The 14,563-nt window shown below is 44.3% G+C and overlaps 1 protein-coding gene across 1 annotated transcript in view; it reads right to left on the minus strand.

Moving 5' to 3' along the window:
- Positions 1–309: 309 nt before the first annotated feature.
- Positions 310–14,563, minus strand: part of IGF2 (insulin like growth factor 2) — a 34,469-nt gene continuing 20,215 nt past the window's right edge. Inside the window, exons 3-4 of the mRNA XM_048854726.2 lie at positions 8,196–8,362; positions 310–6,249 (exon numbers count right to left, since the gene is read on the minus strand). Coding sequence (XP_048710683.1) covers positions 6,010–6,249; positions 8,196–8,362 — 407 coding nt within the window. The 3' untranslated portion in view covers positions 310–6,009. The remainder of the gene's footprint in view (positions 6,250–8,195; positions 8,363–14,563) is intronic.

The raw sequence follows: 14,563 nt of genomic DNA on the forward strand, positions 1-14,563 counted from the left end.
CCCTTTCTTCACTGGGGACCAGGGTAAAGTGAGGAAGTCATTATATAGAGTGGTCCTGGAACTAAGTTGATGCACTAGTGTCTCTTATGTAAGCATAATAAGTGTTGGCTGATTGCATCGTACCTAATGGCAGGCTGTATTATGCTGACGCCACTGCGGGCTCACCCCGTGCTTGCATTGAGCACTCTTGAAGTCACTGGGGTCTCTATACTAGTGCAGAGATCTCTCGGAACGAATGTCATTGCAGAATTGGGAGTGATATTTTGTACCTCTTCATTAAAAATGAAACAGACACCAGAGGCCATAGGGGACCTTATAACTGATTGCTTTATTGATACAAATGAAAAGTACAATAGGTGCAGAATCCGGGCAGTTTGAGTCTTGCATATTAGGCTGAGTGCACACAAGTGAAATGATTCAAGATACATTAATACCCTTCCCAGCCCACCCCACCCCACCCCACCCCCCACCATATAAAACATGAGCGGACAGTAATACATACAATGACAAAACCAGTTTTTTAAACAACAAATACAATTCTTCCCTTCATTTAGTGCAGAGGCAGCTAGGTCCATCACCAAAAGACTGAGCCTTTGAGATCAGGCAGGATGAAGTGGATGAAGCTATTGTGCGATACTAAGACAATGGAACCAGTTGGGGGCCCTGCTCCATCCCTAAAGTGCTATTGCTATGCACAGAAGGTTGGAAGAACAGCTCTGGTGTTTACCAGCAAACAAGCCATAAAATAATGTATACGAAGAAAAAGTGATTTTCCCCAAATGCAGAGACACTAACTTATACGCTTTAAACACTGCAGCCAAAGAATTAGTTGTGCCACTTCCATAAATGAGTTGCACCCCCAAAATCCCAGTGTATGATGCTGAAAATGAATGCCAACAAAGGTGTTTAGTGTGAAAACAGCTGGCCCTGCTTCCCCCTGCAAACCTACAGAGAAGCAATACCTAAAATCATCACCCAGAATGGCAATGGGATAGGAGGAGAGAAATGATTTTTGTGGTTATTTCTGTGGCACCAGAGGAATTCCATGAAGCCCATAGGATGCTGGGAGTTTCAGATGCTGTGCTGAAACAAAAAGCTGTAAAATTGTCCTTCCCCTGCCCTCTGCTCTCTGAAGCACTGTCTGAACGAGCACAGTTCCATACGGAAAGTCTGTGTGAGACATGTCATCAGTGCGACAGACTTGGACCAACTGGGTTAAGTTTCTGGTCAGAGATTTTCAAACGATTAATGGGAATTGGGTGTTCAAGTCTCTTAGTCATCTAACTAGGTTGGTTCTTTCCACACAAGCAAATGTGGCCCCTTACCAGATCCATAGCTGTTGTAGTTAGTTAACAGAGGAGCACAAGAACAAATTCTGATCGGTTCTACTTGTATAAATCCATTGAGTTCATTTACACCAATGTAACCTGGAGCAGACCTCAGTGCTCTGCAAGGCATAGGGATAAGGTGAATCAGATAGTGGGACTAACAAGAGAACTTCTAAATAGGGTTTGAAATCCCTCTCGTTCTCACTTGCAGGATCTTGACTCCAACCCCATCCACACTATCGATGAGAAAATATTTCTGTAGCTTAGCCCATTTGGTCCAATGCCCTAAACAGAAGCCCCCAGCAACATAATGTGTCAGAAAAGGGTAAGTCATTCACTCCTTAAAGATACCAGTTCCATATGGAGCTTAACCCGTTCAGTCTTTCTGGCCAAGTGAAGTGAACCAGCCAAAAGGAGAAACACCTACTGATACTTTGTTTAACTCAATGACTTTGATCAAATTAGGGCTGCAGGACTCCCTTTTAGTTCCTGTGTTACGTCACAACTCCACCTGCTACATGCAATTAGCGATGGGCCAAACTTCAAAGGTTGAGTTTGAATGCTTACTCAAAACCTGAACCAAACCTCTCGCATCTTCAAGACAGAGCTGGAAACATCATGAGAGGGTTTTCTTTTGGTATTTCCAGCACTTCTGCTTATGCTCCCCGTGGGAACCAGGGACCGCAGATAGGAAAAGGTTTGGTTGACGTTTTAGGTTCTATCTGTATCATCTCTAGATGCCTTAGCCTTCTTTCTGAAGCAAGGAAAGCATTAAAACTTTCCCTTATTCCCTAGAGCTGCCACGGAGTAAACAGCCCATACCGTGCAGGAGAGGAGGTCTGTGCGCTACGCTAATTCTATAGTGCTACTGAGTTTCAGCACTGAAGCCTTAAAAAAGTCCCTCTAACATGGAGGGACTGAGCCTGTGGCAGCTCACACAAGGAACAGCAACCAAGTAAGGAGTCGCTGTAGACTTTAGAAATATCTTTTGGTACAGTTAAACCAAATGTCTTGAAACTACCCCCTTTCCCTGTGCAGACAGCAAAATAAGTGTTCAGAGGGAGGCAACTATTCAGAATACTCTTGGGTGAATGTCAATGAAAACCCAGTTGAATATTCATAAAGCACAAGAGGAATACTACCTCCCAGAAAATCCACTCTTAAAGCATATTTTTAAAAAAAAAAAATCAAATAAAAGCCTTTTCTGGTGCTTCAACTGCTGGCTTCAGTTTTGAAGTTCATGAGCCTTTCCACTTGGAGACTGAGGGCCGGATTCACCAAGACTCCTAAGCAAGTGGCTTAGTGTTAAGCATGCAAGTAGTGCCACAGAAGTCAAAGGGACTGTGCACACACTCACTTAGGCATGTGTGTGAGTATCTTGCTGAACTGGGGCCCAAGGATCTGGTGCACCATTGGCTCTTATCATCATCTGCATACACTTTATGCATGGGTAGAAACTGCAACCAAATGAGAGTGGTAGGATTTTACTTCCACTTTGCACTGGTGCAAATGCCTACACAAGGTGCAAAGCGGCAACCTGTGAACTCGGCCCACACAACTGCAGAGAGGCCCACAATATTCAAGACCCCAAATCACGTGGAAGTTCAAATCTTAGTCTGAACTTTGGTGCCTTAGGCCTATCTTTTCTTGTAAGCCAGAACTCCAGCTATTACTGGGTCCTTAGAAAGGGCCAAAACTTGTGAAGCGCTGAGCCCTAGCAAAACCTATCAAAGGGATCTAGCAAATCACATAAGCATATGATAACAATATGCGTGAGTTCAATTGACTTCAGTTGGATTCCTCATCTGCTTATAAGTGCTTTGCTACATCAGGGCCAGAGTATATGTAGTATCTTGCAGGATTGAGCCAAAAGAGAGGATATTTAAAGAATTTTCCTCTGTGCCTTTATGAATATTGTCCCTTGGCACAACTTTCTCCCCACCTCTTCCCCAAGAGCAAAAATAAATAAAAGTGAAAAGAAAAAAGGCATGCTTCATATTCCAGATGGATATTTATTTACTTAATAGATATTTTCCACTTTTAAAAAAAATATTTATTTTTGGTACAAAGCATCCAGGAAAGCTTTTTTTTTTTTTCCTCCATTTCCCCCTCTTTTTAAAAATAAAAACTATGTTTTTAAAAAGACACACAAAGAGAAAAATCAGTTCTTTGCTCTGTGCCTTCCCCACCCACTCCCAGACCACCATTTAAATTTGGACCAATTTTAGTTTTCTTTCATATATATTTAATAATAAAATAAATAAAGGATTTGCTTTTTGTTGTATATTGCAGTGCCATTTTTTTAAAAACAAAGGCTTCATGGCTCAACGTTGCAAGGTAATATTAATAAACAAAAGGATTATACATTAATATCCTCCCCCTTCTCAGCCCCTCCCACTCACTCACTCCCCAAAACCACAAAATAGAATACAATTCAAGTAGTCTCTTTTTAAAAAAAAAATGTTTTAAATGTCTGGCTATATAAGGCAAAGCAAGTACAGGACTGGTTAACAGAGTGTCCCCATCTTATTAGCAAATGAGAGTATATCAGAGGGAAATTTAGTTGATTTCCCCCTTTTTATGGTTCCTAGAGAGATTTTATATATATTAAACCAACCTATTTTACAGCCCTCTACCCACCTCACACACCTGTTTGCTCACCCCGGTGTTGAGCCTCGGCAAGCTAATTGGCTTTCCTCTCCCTCCTAGGCATCAGCTTTGATTCTGCAGTAGGCGCAAAAACCACCTTTGCACCTCTGGAATTATGTGGCTGTCTCAGGGGTCTGCCCCATCTCCAGTGTTAATCAGAGCAGCCTAGTGCTCTAAGTTACACTCAGACTTTCCATGGTCCCCTAAAGTGAAAATAACCAGAATGTAGCGAGCTTTGACTGCAGCCTCTCTATGCCATCCTCCCTAGACCAGACTTGTTAGGAAGGATGGTACAGAATCATTTTGCCAGCTCTACCCCTTAGGCTGGAGATATTCCCTGAGGGACCATTCTGCCCACCTGTCCTGGAATGGTGTAAGAGGATCACAGTGGAGTAGAGTCTGCGCCTACCCTTTTGAAAAGGGAGGAGGCAAGGGAAGGAGTGGGATAAGGAGATGATCAGTCATGGAGCTATTGCTTCTGAGGAAACTCATGCAGGCCTTGATTCAGCAAGATACTGTGCCCAACTTCAAACATGGGAATAGTCCCACTGGATGCCTCTGGGGCCTCAGTGAGCCTTCAGAGAGAAAGTGGTAGAGGGAGACCAAAAAAGACTCCATGAATGACACACAAACCTTGATGTGAATGCTAGGGCCCCAATCTTGCAAAAGTGTATGCCTACCTTTCCACGCTATTAGTAATCCCACTGAAGTTGATGGAACTACACTCAGGGTGAAAAGTTAAGCACATGCCTAAGTTCTTGCAGAATAGGGGCCTAGAGTTGTAACTCGGATACCTTAACAACATCAGAATAGTTTATCTTTTTCAAAAAATTCCCTTTTGATCTAAACAAATGCGTATAGACATATTTCTGCATGTGCGTGCATCTGTGTATGTGAGTGACAGCCAACTAGCTCATATGGTCATGACCAAGCTATATTTCAGAAGAGAAAAGAAACACATTTATCACACTTTTCCTAAAACGAAAAGCTACAATTTCAAGTTCAGTATTGAATATCTTGTCCTTCCCTCCCCACCCCACCCTACCCCCTGCTATTTCTGGGTTTTCCCCCCTTCCAACTTACTTTAGCACCATAACACATTTTAAACATTACAATCCCTCTTCAGATACTACACAAAAATTGTCCCATAAAAATAGTGCTTTTTGCCAAAAAAAGTTATATATATTATATATATAAATCAACTAAATCCGTGGCAAATGTGCAATGCAGACGCCTCCTCTATTTAAAGTGAACATCAGTTCACTTCCTCTTTTTTATTTTCCCCCCTTTCCTTTACCTTTTTCTCACACTTCATCCGTGATTTTAAAAAGGTGCAAGTCGATTTGGAATCTTGTAATTAAGCACATACACACACAAATAAATTCAGATGGGTCTTCTTGGAATTTCTTCTCAGTTACTTTTTTTGTTTGTTTTTAAGTAAAGGTGCAAACAACAACAAAAAATTGCTCTTTACAAAAACAAGAAAAACACCAAACAAAAAAGTGGGGTGGGAATGAGAAAAAATTTAACCCCTCCAAATAAATGTTGCCCCATTTTTTTTCACTTTCTTGTCAAGAAAGACATGGAATGGACTCTTCTGTTTTTCAATTTCGTATTCTTTTTTCTTGCTCTTTCTTTTGCATTCTGCTGCTGGCACGTGGGATATCATGCCCTGCCCAATATTAAAACAGTTCAAGTGCCAAACGGTCCCTTTTAAGTATGGGCTTGAAAATACTGGGTAGATAGGGGAACAAAACAAAACAGAAGTTTAAAAAAAAACACTTTAATGCTTAAAGGACAATGCCACAGAAATTATGTTGTTGCTGACAATGCTGTAATCCCATTCTCACTATGTCAGTTGTTTGGTTCTCTTTAAAATGGTGTTACAGTGCCCCCTTTTTATTGCTTCTGGGTGGAAAGGCAATATCCCTCTTGCTTCGCAGCCAAGAGGGCTAAGGGCTAGGGAAGTTAGGCCTCAAAAGTCCCCCCCAGGAGATTTAAAAAAAAAAATATAGAGAATCCATTTCACAGTTCATTTCCGGTTCCCTGATGTTTCTGAGGAAACTTGCACTACCAGGGGCTTCTGGCTGGGCAGGGAGATGAGGGGACGATGCACCTTGGTTTCATCAGATGCTTGCAACCCTTCGGCTTGCCACCGGTACCTGCGAGCGCGGAGGATGCTGGGAACTCCCTGTTGTAGGCGCTGTGAGCTCTTTTTCTGCCACACATCATATTTGGAGTACTTGGCATGCGAGGGTTTTTGAAAGCTATCCTGAAAGAAGTGAAAGGGGGTGGGGTGGTAAAGGAAAAACAAAATGAGGGTCACTCTGAATAGACCATTGGCTGAAAACCCCATGACACTGTGGGCTGTTGTTGCCCCAGTGAAACCCAGCTAGGCAGACCTGCCCAATCTGAGGCTCTGAAAGCAAAAAGTCTGCATTAGGAGGGAAAGGGTGACATCTCACTCCTGGCTTTGAGATATTTAACAGCTCTTGTGCATTGGTGGGTATGAAGTTACCTGTGATGGGCACTCTCTCATTGCTTTTCTTCTCTTCCCTGACAGTGTGTTACTGCTTTTGGAGAAAGGGGGATTCATTTAAAGGATTTGCTGTACTAGCAGAAGTATTTATGAAGCCACTAAAGGCAATTATGGATGGCAATTCATTTTCTTCTAGATTTGCTTTCACTCGAGGGCTCTGCTCAGATGCAAAACCTAGTTTTTAGTTAGATATTTAGATATCTCTGCAATCCAATTTAGCCCAAATGTATTCATCTTCCTGACTGTATGTGGGGCCGATGTATTTGTCCACTAGGAAATGCTAGCAACTTTGTTCCCACAGCCCAGATGGTCCTTCTGCAAATATCAAGCAGGATGAGGGTTTTTTAAATGTTAACTTTTTCCCCACAAAAAATAGGCAGGTGTCTCTAAAATGAAGAATTTAGCCCTTGGTTCCATCTCCCTCAGACATTGCCAGTTATTGCTGCTGTTGAGAGAAAGCATAGCACAGTGGATGGGATACTGGTTTGATTCTATTGCTGACTTTTCTGTAACCTCAGACTAGTCACTTCAGTGCTCTGGGCCTCAGTTTCCCCAATGAGGATGGCACTTGTCCTCTTTTATAAAGTAATTTGAGATCTATATAAACTAAGTATTACTATTATTAACAGCAAGATTTTTTCTTTAGCTAAATGAGGACAGGAAAGACTAAATGAGACAGGAGGAAGCAAGTGGCCTCAATTTGTTTCTTGGTGTGATGGTTTTACTGAACCATAAAGGAGAATCAATCATCTCCCTAATCTTGCAATTTGCATTTACAGGGTCCAATTCGGAATTTTAATGAACATCCACAATTTCAAATGGAGTTATTTGGAGCTGAGGGTGCTCAGTCCCTCGGGCAAAATCAGGCCCTTGGTGCCTTGCATCAGCAGATCAGTGCTAGAGGTGAGTTAGTTCAATAAGGCTATGTCTTCACTAGCCGCCGGACCGGTGGGTAGTGATCGATCTATCGGGGATCGATTTATCGCGTCTTGTCTAGATGCGATAAATCGACCCCCAAATCGACGGCTGTACTCCACCTCGGCAGGAGGAGTAAACGGAGTCGACGTGGGAGCCGCTGCGGTTGACTTCCTGCCGTGAGGACAGCCAGGTAAGTCGAACTAAGATACTTCGACTTCAGCTACGCAAATAGCGTAGCTGAAGTTGCATATCTTAGTTCGAACCACACCCCCAGTGTAGCCGAGGCCTTAGAACACACGAGCCAGCAAGAGAACTCTGGAGTCATATGCCCAGTCCCCCGCTTTCTCCACCAGATTACAATGCTTTCCTGTTGCTCCAGTAGCCAGTACTACTTTTCGTGACTGAGCTACTTCCACTTTGTAGCGGCCAGCACAAGTTGTCTGGATGATCTGCTGGTCCTTTCTGTTCTTATTAAACTCATTTGAGTCCTCCCTTGCCTTTCAGTTTTAATCTTTATTTACCCTACTCTCTTTATTTACTTCATCTAGTCATCTGATCTCTCACTTTATTATATGTTTGTTTTGGACAGGTTATTTTACATTATTTCCCCACTGAAGATATTCACTCTATGTTCCATGAAGGTCTCTAGGTACTGTTGTTACTGCAGAAGCAGCAGATCTTAGAGATAAGAACTTTCCTCTCCCAGTGGGATTTTTTTTTTTTTAAAGAGTGGCTGATTTCTAGATACAATCTTCACTTACCTTGCTTAGTGCTGGCAGGACCACAAGAGAAGAGGACGAGAGGTCCCGCTCAGACTTAACAGACTTTGCGCAGTATGTTTCCAAAAGAGCAAGGTCGCAGCTCCGAAAACAGCACTCCTCCACTATACCACGGTTGAATCTTCTGTTATTTCGTCCCACTGGTCTACCTGAAATGGCAGACCTACCAGTTAGGTACCAGTGGTTTTGAATTAGATTGTCCTCTCTTCTTCCTAGGTCTGCACGGAACCTAGCACATTTTAGGTGTAAACAATGTAAACAGCGCACAATTTTTGTACCAGTGTAGATATTTCAGTTAGGGGTGTCATTTTTTACTGATGTAGTTATACGTACAACTCCTAGCGTGGACACAGTTAGACTGGTATGAAAGTGCCTTATAACAGTAGATCTCATTCCCCTTCTGTATTGGAACAGCAATTTAGGGATAAAGCCCCTTTAGACCCATATAACATTAGTACATTTTTCATCAGGGTTACACAGAACATTCTTCAGACTAACCTACCAACTCTGCAGAGACGTACACTCTCTCATGTTGCTGAAGTACAGTAAATATGTACTATGAAAGGAAGTCCCCGGAGACCTACCAGTAGTTTAATTGCTTTTAAAACAAAACCAAAAAACACAACCGCTGTCCTATTTCATCGGACATCCCCATTTTCTGCCTTCTCCACACAGCCACATTTTAAGGTCACCAGAACAAGTAAGGCACCAGAGTGAATCTGAGCTGCTATAGGGGACTTTGCTGACTCATAACATCTTTTTAAATGATTCCAGAAGCTGGGCTAGATCTATTTTCTTTTTTTTCTTTTCTGAAAACATTTCAGGCACGACCTTTAATCAGCGAGCCGTGAAGGTTAGAAGGATGGTTTTCTTCCTAGAAAAGTTCAGTGAAGGGAAAAAGACAAGCATTGTTGGGAGTTTATTTCTCTCATTAAAATGTTGGTGGCATGTGAACTCCCCGCATTTGGATTGTATTTAAAGGCACAGCCTTCTCCCCCGGCCCCATGCTTCGGACTGTGGCTCCCCATTTAATTCTAATTTCCAACCCCAGCCCTACCCTGATTGGGGTCAGCAGCAGTGGCCAGTTCCCTGTGACTGGCTGCAAGTTGCTGGAAATAAAAGGGTGCATTTTAGTGCCTTGTTATCTCTAGGGAAAGACCCCATGACTGCTGTGGGTGTGTCCATATGAGCTGCCTGGCCCATTGGTGAGTCTGTGCATGTATTCCAGTTTGTAATACCCACTAATCAGCAGGTAAACAGTAAAGACAGCTGGGAGGGAGAGAGGCAGATGCCTCACTTACAGATACAGTGGATGTACTCTTCTCTGTGTGTGTTTAACTCCCATCAATGTCTATGGCAGGAGTGGCCAAACCACGGCTCGTGAGCCACATGCAGCTCGTTTACAGTTAAAATGCGGCTCGTGGAGGAACTCATCCCCCCCTCCCATTCTTCATCTACCAGACTCGGGGGCGGGCACAGGAGAAGCTCAGGGCTTCTATTCTGTGGTGGGGCTAGCGGGGAGGGGGGTCTCTCAGGCAGGGCTTCCGCCCCATAGGGCATACCTGCTGGGGCTGGGGGCTTCAGCAGGAGTGGAGCTGGAGCCCCAAGCCCCGACAGGTGCTTCCTGTGAGGCTGAAGCCCCGAGACCCAGTAGCGTAGCTGGGGGGGGAGCGGGGAAACGGCCACTCCCCCACCGAGCACAAGTGGCACCTTTTACATTTTTTGGTGCCTTTTTAAGTTTTACTCGCCCAGTGGTGCTCTGGGTCTTCAGCAGCGGGTCAGCCGGGTGGCGCCTTTTTTATCTCCGCTCCCCCTGTTTTCCCCACCTGGCTATGCCATTGCTGAGACCCCCTTCCCCACAGCACAGAAGACCCTAGCCCCACCACCCCACCGCAGGGCTGAAGCCCCAAAGCCCCAGCAAGCACGCCCGGTCCTCGATTATCATATATGGCTCAGAAGATCAGTAAGTTTGGCCACCCCTGGTCGATGGGAAATGCAGGCCTATGCAGAGAGGGAGGGAATACCTGTCTGAGTTCATACTAAGAAGGGATCCACAGCTGTCCAATCATTTATCTGCATAACTGATTGTCATAAATATAAAGGGAAGGGTAAACACCTTTAAGATCCCTCCTGGCCAGAGGAAAAACCCTTTCACCTGTAAAGGGTTAAGAAGCTAGGATAACCTCGCTGGCACCTGACCAAAATGACCAATGAGGAGATAAGGTACTTTGAAAGTTGGAGCGGGGCTGGGGAGAGAAACAAAGGGTTCTCTCTGTCTGTGTGATGCTTTTGCCGGGAACACAAAAGGAATGGAGTCTTAGAACTTAGTAAGTAATCTAGCTAGATATGTGTTAGATTCTGTTTTGTTTAAATGGCTGATAAAATAAGCTGTGCTGAATGGAATGTATATTCCTGGTTTTGTGTCTTTTTGTAACTTAAGGTTTTGCCTAGAGGGATTCTCTATGTTTTGAATCTGATTACCCTGTAAGGCATTTACCATCCTGATGTTACAGAGGTGATTCTTTTACTTTTTTTCTTCAATTAAAAATCTTCTTTTAAGAACCTGATTGCTTTTTCATTGTTCTTAAGATCCAAGGGTTTGGGTCTGTGTTCACCTATGCAAATTGGTGAGGATTTTTATCAAGCCTTCCCCAGGAAAGGGGGTGTAGGGTTGGGGAGGATTTTGGGGGGGAAAGACGTTTCCAAGCAGTCTCTTTCCCAGTTATATATTTGTTAGACGCTTGGTGGTGGCAGCAATAAAGTCCAAGGGCAAAAGGTAAAATAGTTTGTACCTTGGGGAAGTTTTAACCTAAGCTGGTAAAAATAAGCTTAGGGGGTTTTCATGCAGGTCCCTAGAGATCAGAGTGGGGAAGGAACCTTGACACTGATCATACTCAGATGCAGGAGAGCTAACAAGACAAATGTCCCCTTTTCTATTACAGACACGGGACCCGTTCCTATAAGCAACTGAAATCTAGTAGAATCTAAGTATTGCACTGTCCCTGCTGTCTGAAAAACTAGGAACAGCTCGAATATTTAGCATATTTATGATTCCAGGAAAAGGAGAGGGAGTGTAAAGTGAAAATCAAGAAAAAGCAAAGTGATCCTTTCTGATAGTACTCCATTCACATTCACACTAGTGGAAGGTTGTGTCAGCATTTCTGTCCTAAGGTGCTGAAGTGCATAGGTCTGGGGAAGGGATTATGTTTTAAAGACTTAACATTTCTTTCAAAGAGAGAAGTTAGCTATCAGTTAGGTGCTTTACCTAAGTGACTAGGAGCCTAAATTCCATTAACTTTCACTGTAACTTAGAAGCCTAAGGGTGGGATTCAAAAAGGTATTTGGGCACCTAACTCCTACTGATTTCAATGAGGACTTGGTGCCTAAATCTCTTGGCAAATTCCAGCCTAAGTCACTTTTGAAAATGGGACTTAGGCACTTTTGACAATTTTAACCAATATCTACTGCACACAGTTATGTGTGGGATTCTCAGAAATACACCTCATTGGCCTAACTCTGCTCCCATTGAAGTCAATGCAGTACCAAACACTCTTGAAATTCCCACCTTTAGTTTGGCAGGTGAGTAGTCCAATATGGCCTTGTGTTTTTGCTTTTGCTATTTCCACCTTCCATTCTTCAATCCTTTTCCCCAAACTCAACATTCCTTTCCCACCAAAAAGGAAACAAACAAAAACACTTGAAAACCCTGAGAAGTTGCTGTGTAACCGTCTGCCTGCTGTTTTCCTTGCTCACTTTGCTGCCAACTATTTTCCTATGATAGGACACATTTCCAATTACATAATTGTATGATGGCCGGGGATTTGAATCTCACCAGAAGCCAATACAACCTTTCATGAAAGATTTAGTGCTTTTAAAAACAAACAAACAAGGATATTCAGTACCAGAAACTACTTCTAGATAATGACCCAAAGGCAACAGAAGCCAGGAAATGTCTAGTAAAGGGTGATAACACTGCTGGACTAGGTTGGGGTGAGTGTTAGTTCCCTAATGTGATTTATTCATGGACTGAAGGGTGAATTTCCTGGCTTTTGGCCCATTTGTGGCCTCTTGCCTTAATGTCACTGAAACATGGAAGGAGGTTAGGTTGCTGTATTACCGCACTACTATAGGGAATCTATTCTTTGGCAGAGGTGATGGAAGAGGGATCAGCAGCCATTCACTCCCAGATTAGTGCAAGAGTTAAATGTTTACCTTTCCCCTTGTGTTCTCTATTTAACTAATGACTGTATTTTCACAAGGAGACCTGCTTCCTTTCCTGCTCCATAAATCAATCGTTCCGTTAAAGCCCTATGCTTACTGAGCATGCTCCTCTGAAATCAACCCCCCGTACTGCTGATATGTACCAGGTTACCCAGAATCCCTAGCGCTTTTATTATCACTTAAAAACAGGACCCTTCCTCGATCAGCCCACACCCGAGTTGGGAAGCCCCTCGGGGAAGGGGGTTGGTTTGAAGTAGGTTACAGAAAGAGCAGAGTTAGCAGTAACATTAGCGCACGTGAACGCTGCTGGGGCAGTGCAAGTGCATTTCATAGCAAAGTATTATGCATCGTCTCTGGCCAGTGTTTTCAGAGGTGATGAGCACCTGAATCTCCCTGTGACTTCAGTGTGAGCTATGGAGCATCTGTGGGAAAATCAGGCCAGTGCTACTTAGATACCTAATTTTCTGCACCCATGTTTTTGAATACTTTTGGCCCTTGTGACTGCAGCAAGAAGAAGCGATTGTGCTCAGTCACCCAGCGACTGGGCTTCCGGGTGACTGCAGGCAAATCACGTCCCCTTGCCGTGCCTCAGTTTCCCCACCTGTAAAATGAAGCTAAAATTGCCCTCCTTTGTAAAGCACCTTGAGAGCTACTGATGAAAAGTGAGCTAGGTAATATTATTATAGTTATGTAGGTTCTACTATCACTTTAATACTTACACCGCAGAGCAAATATCTGCAGCGTAACTGCAGGCCTCAGCTTTGTCATGTATGTAAGTAGCAAACAGGATTTTTGATAGCACTTCTTCCCTCTCCCTTAGTATGATGTGAAACAAGTGCTACTGCGGGAGGCCCGTGGGTGTATGCACATGCATATCCTAGGTGACCTAGCAAGGAGCTGGAGGAAGAAGATCCAGTCCTGCTCACGTCACCTACATTCAGATCTTCCAAATCAAAGTGAGTGTGGCAGGCGTGGCTGGGCAGACGTCAGGTGGCCACCTTTCTGCTTTTCATAGGAGTGCGACATAGCAACAAGTGACACTGGGTCATGCTGCCAGTCTGGGAGCCCATTGCTGGAGAGCCGGTATCTGGAGAAAGCAGACTGACCAGAATATTACCTAATGTTCGGAGCTTGTTTTTAGAGCTCACAGAGGAGGAGAGGTGCTGGCTGATCTGTTCCTTTAATTCAAACAGCCCCAGGACGCCAGCCACAAAGTGTGGACAGGTTTGCTAGACTGGTCATCCCTGAATTTCTCTGGCTCCCCCCACCATCAGCTTCTCAATCTAAACTGCTACTAGCAGTGACATTGGAGCGCACGTACGGGGATGTATGCCTGAGGGAGACTGCGTGTGAGACAGACACCTGTCAGGGATGCTCTAGAGAATACTTAGTCCTGCCGTGAGTGCAGGGGACTGGACCAGATGACTCTCGAGGTCCCTCCCAGTTCTACGATTCTATGTGCATAGCGGTATGTGTGTGGGGTGGGGTGGGACGCACCACATGCATGTCTGTGAACGGGGTGGGGGAAACGCATGTACTTGTTCATGGCTGCGTGGGGAGGAAGCAGCGTGTACACGCTGCGTGTTTGTGTGCCACACACAGGAGAAATTTTAGGATTCTCCGGTCTCCCCGGTTTCTCCAATCAGTCAAGCACCAAGCCAAATGGAATGAGGCTTTGGGTGTAAACAATCCCCTCTCCCCTGTCAGAGGAATGTAGAGACTAACAAGAAAGCCTTTGTCAGATGGCTGGGCAGCCACAGCCATTGTCTCAGTCCGCCCCCCTCCCCTCCCCCCCGCCTGCCCCTCCCCCCCACCCAGCAGCAACTCCCTCCCCGCCCCTTCTTTTTCCGAGTGTTATTGTGAGGAATGGCAGAGAGAAAGAATGTGCCCTGTCAGCATAAGTGGCTGTTGGAAAGAGCTAAATTCTTATCAGCTGTTGGAAAGGAGGAAACAGGAGCTGTTGTTTACAGAGAAGTCAGACACCCCCCCCCTTTCCCCCCTCCTCCACTGCCCCTATTCCAACAACTCCAGATCCAGGTCTTCCTTTCTATCCACCCCTCTCCCTGGTTCTGTTTTTTTTTTTTTTGCTCATAGCAGGAGTCCCTTGCTCCTGCTGAGGCCCTAACCCT

Source organism: Caretta caretta, chromosome 6, assembly GCF_965140235.1.
Source record: "Caretta caretta isolate rCarCar2 chromosome 6, rCarCar1.hap1, whole genome shotgun sequence".
NCBI lineage: Eukaryota > Metazoa > Chordata > Testudines > Cheloniidae > Caretta > Caretta caretta.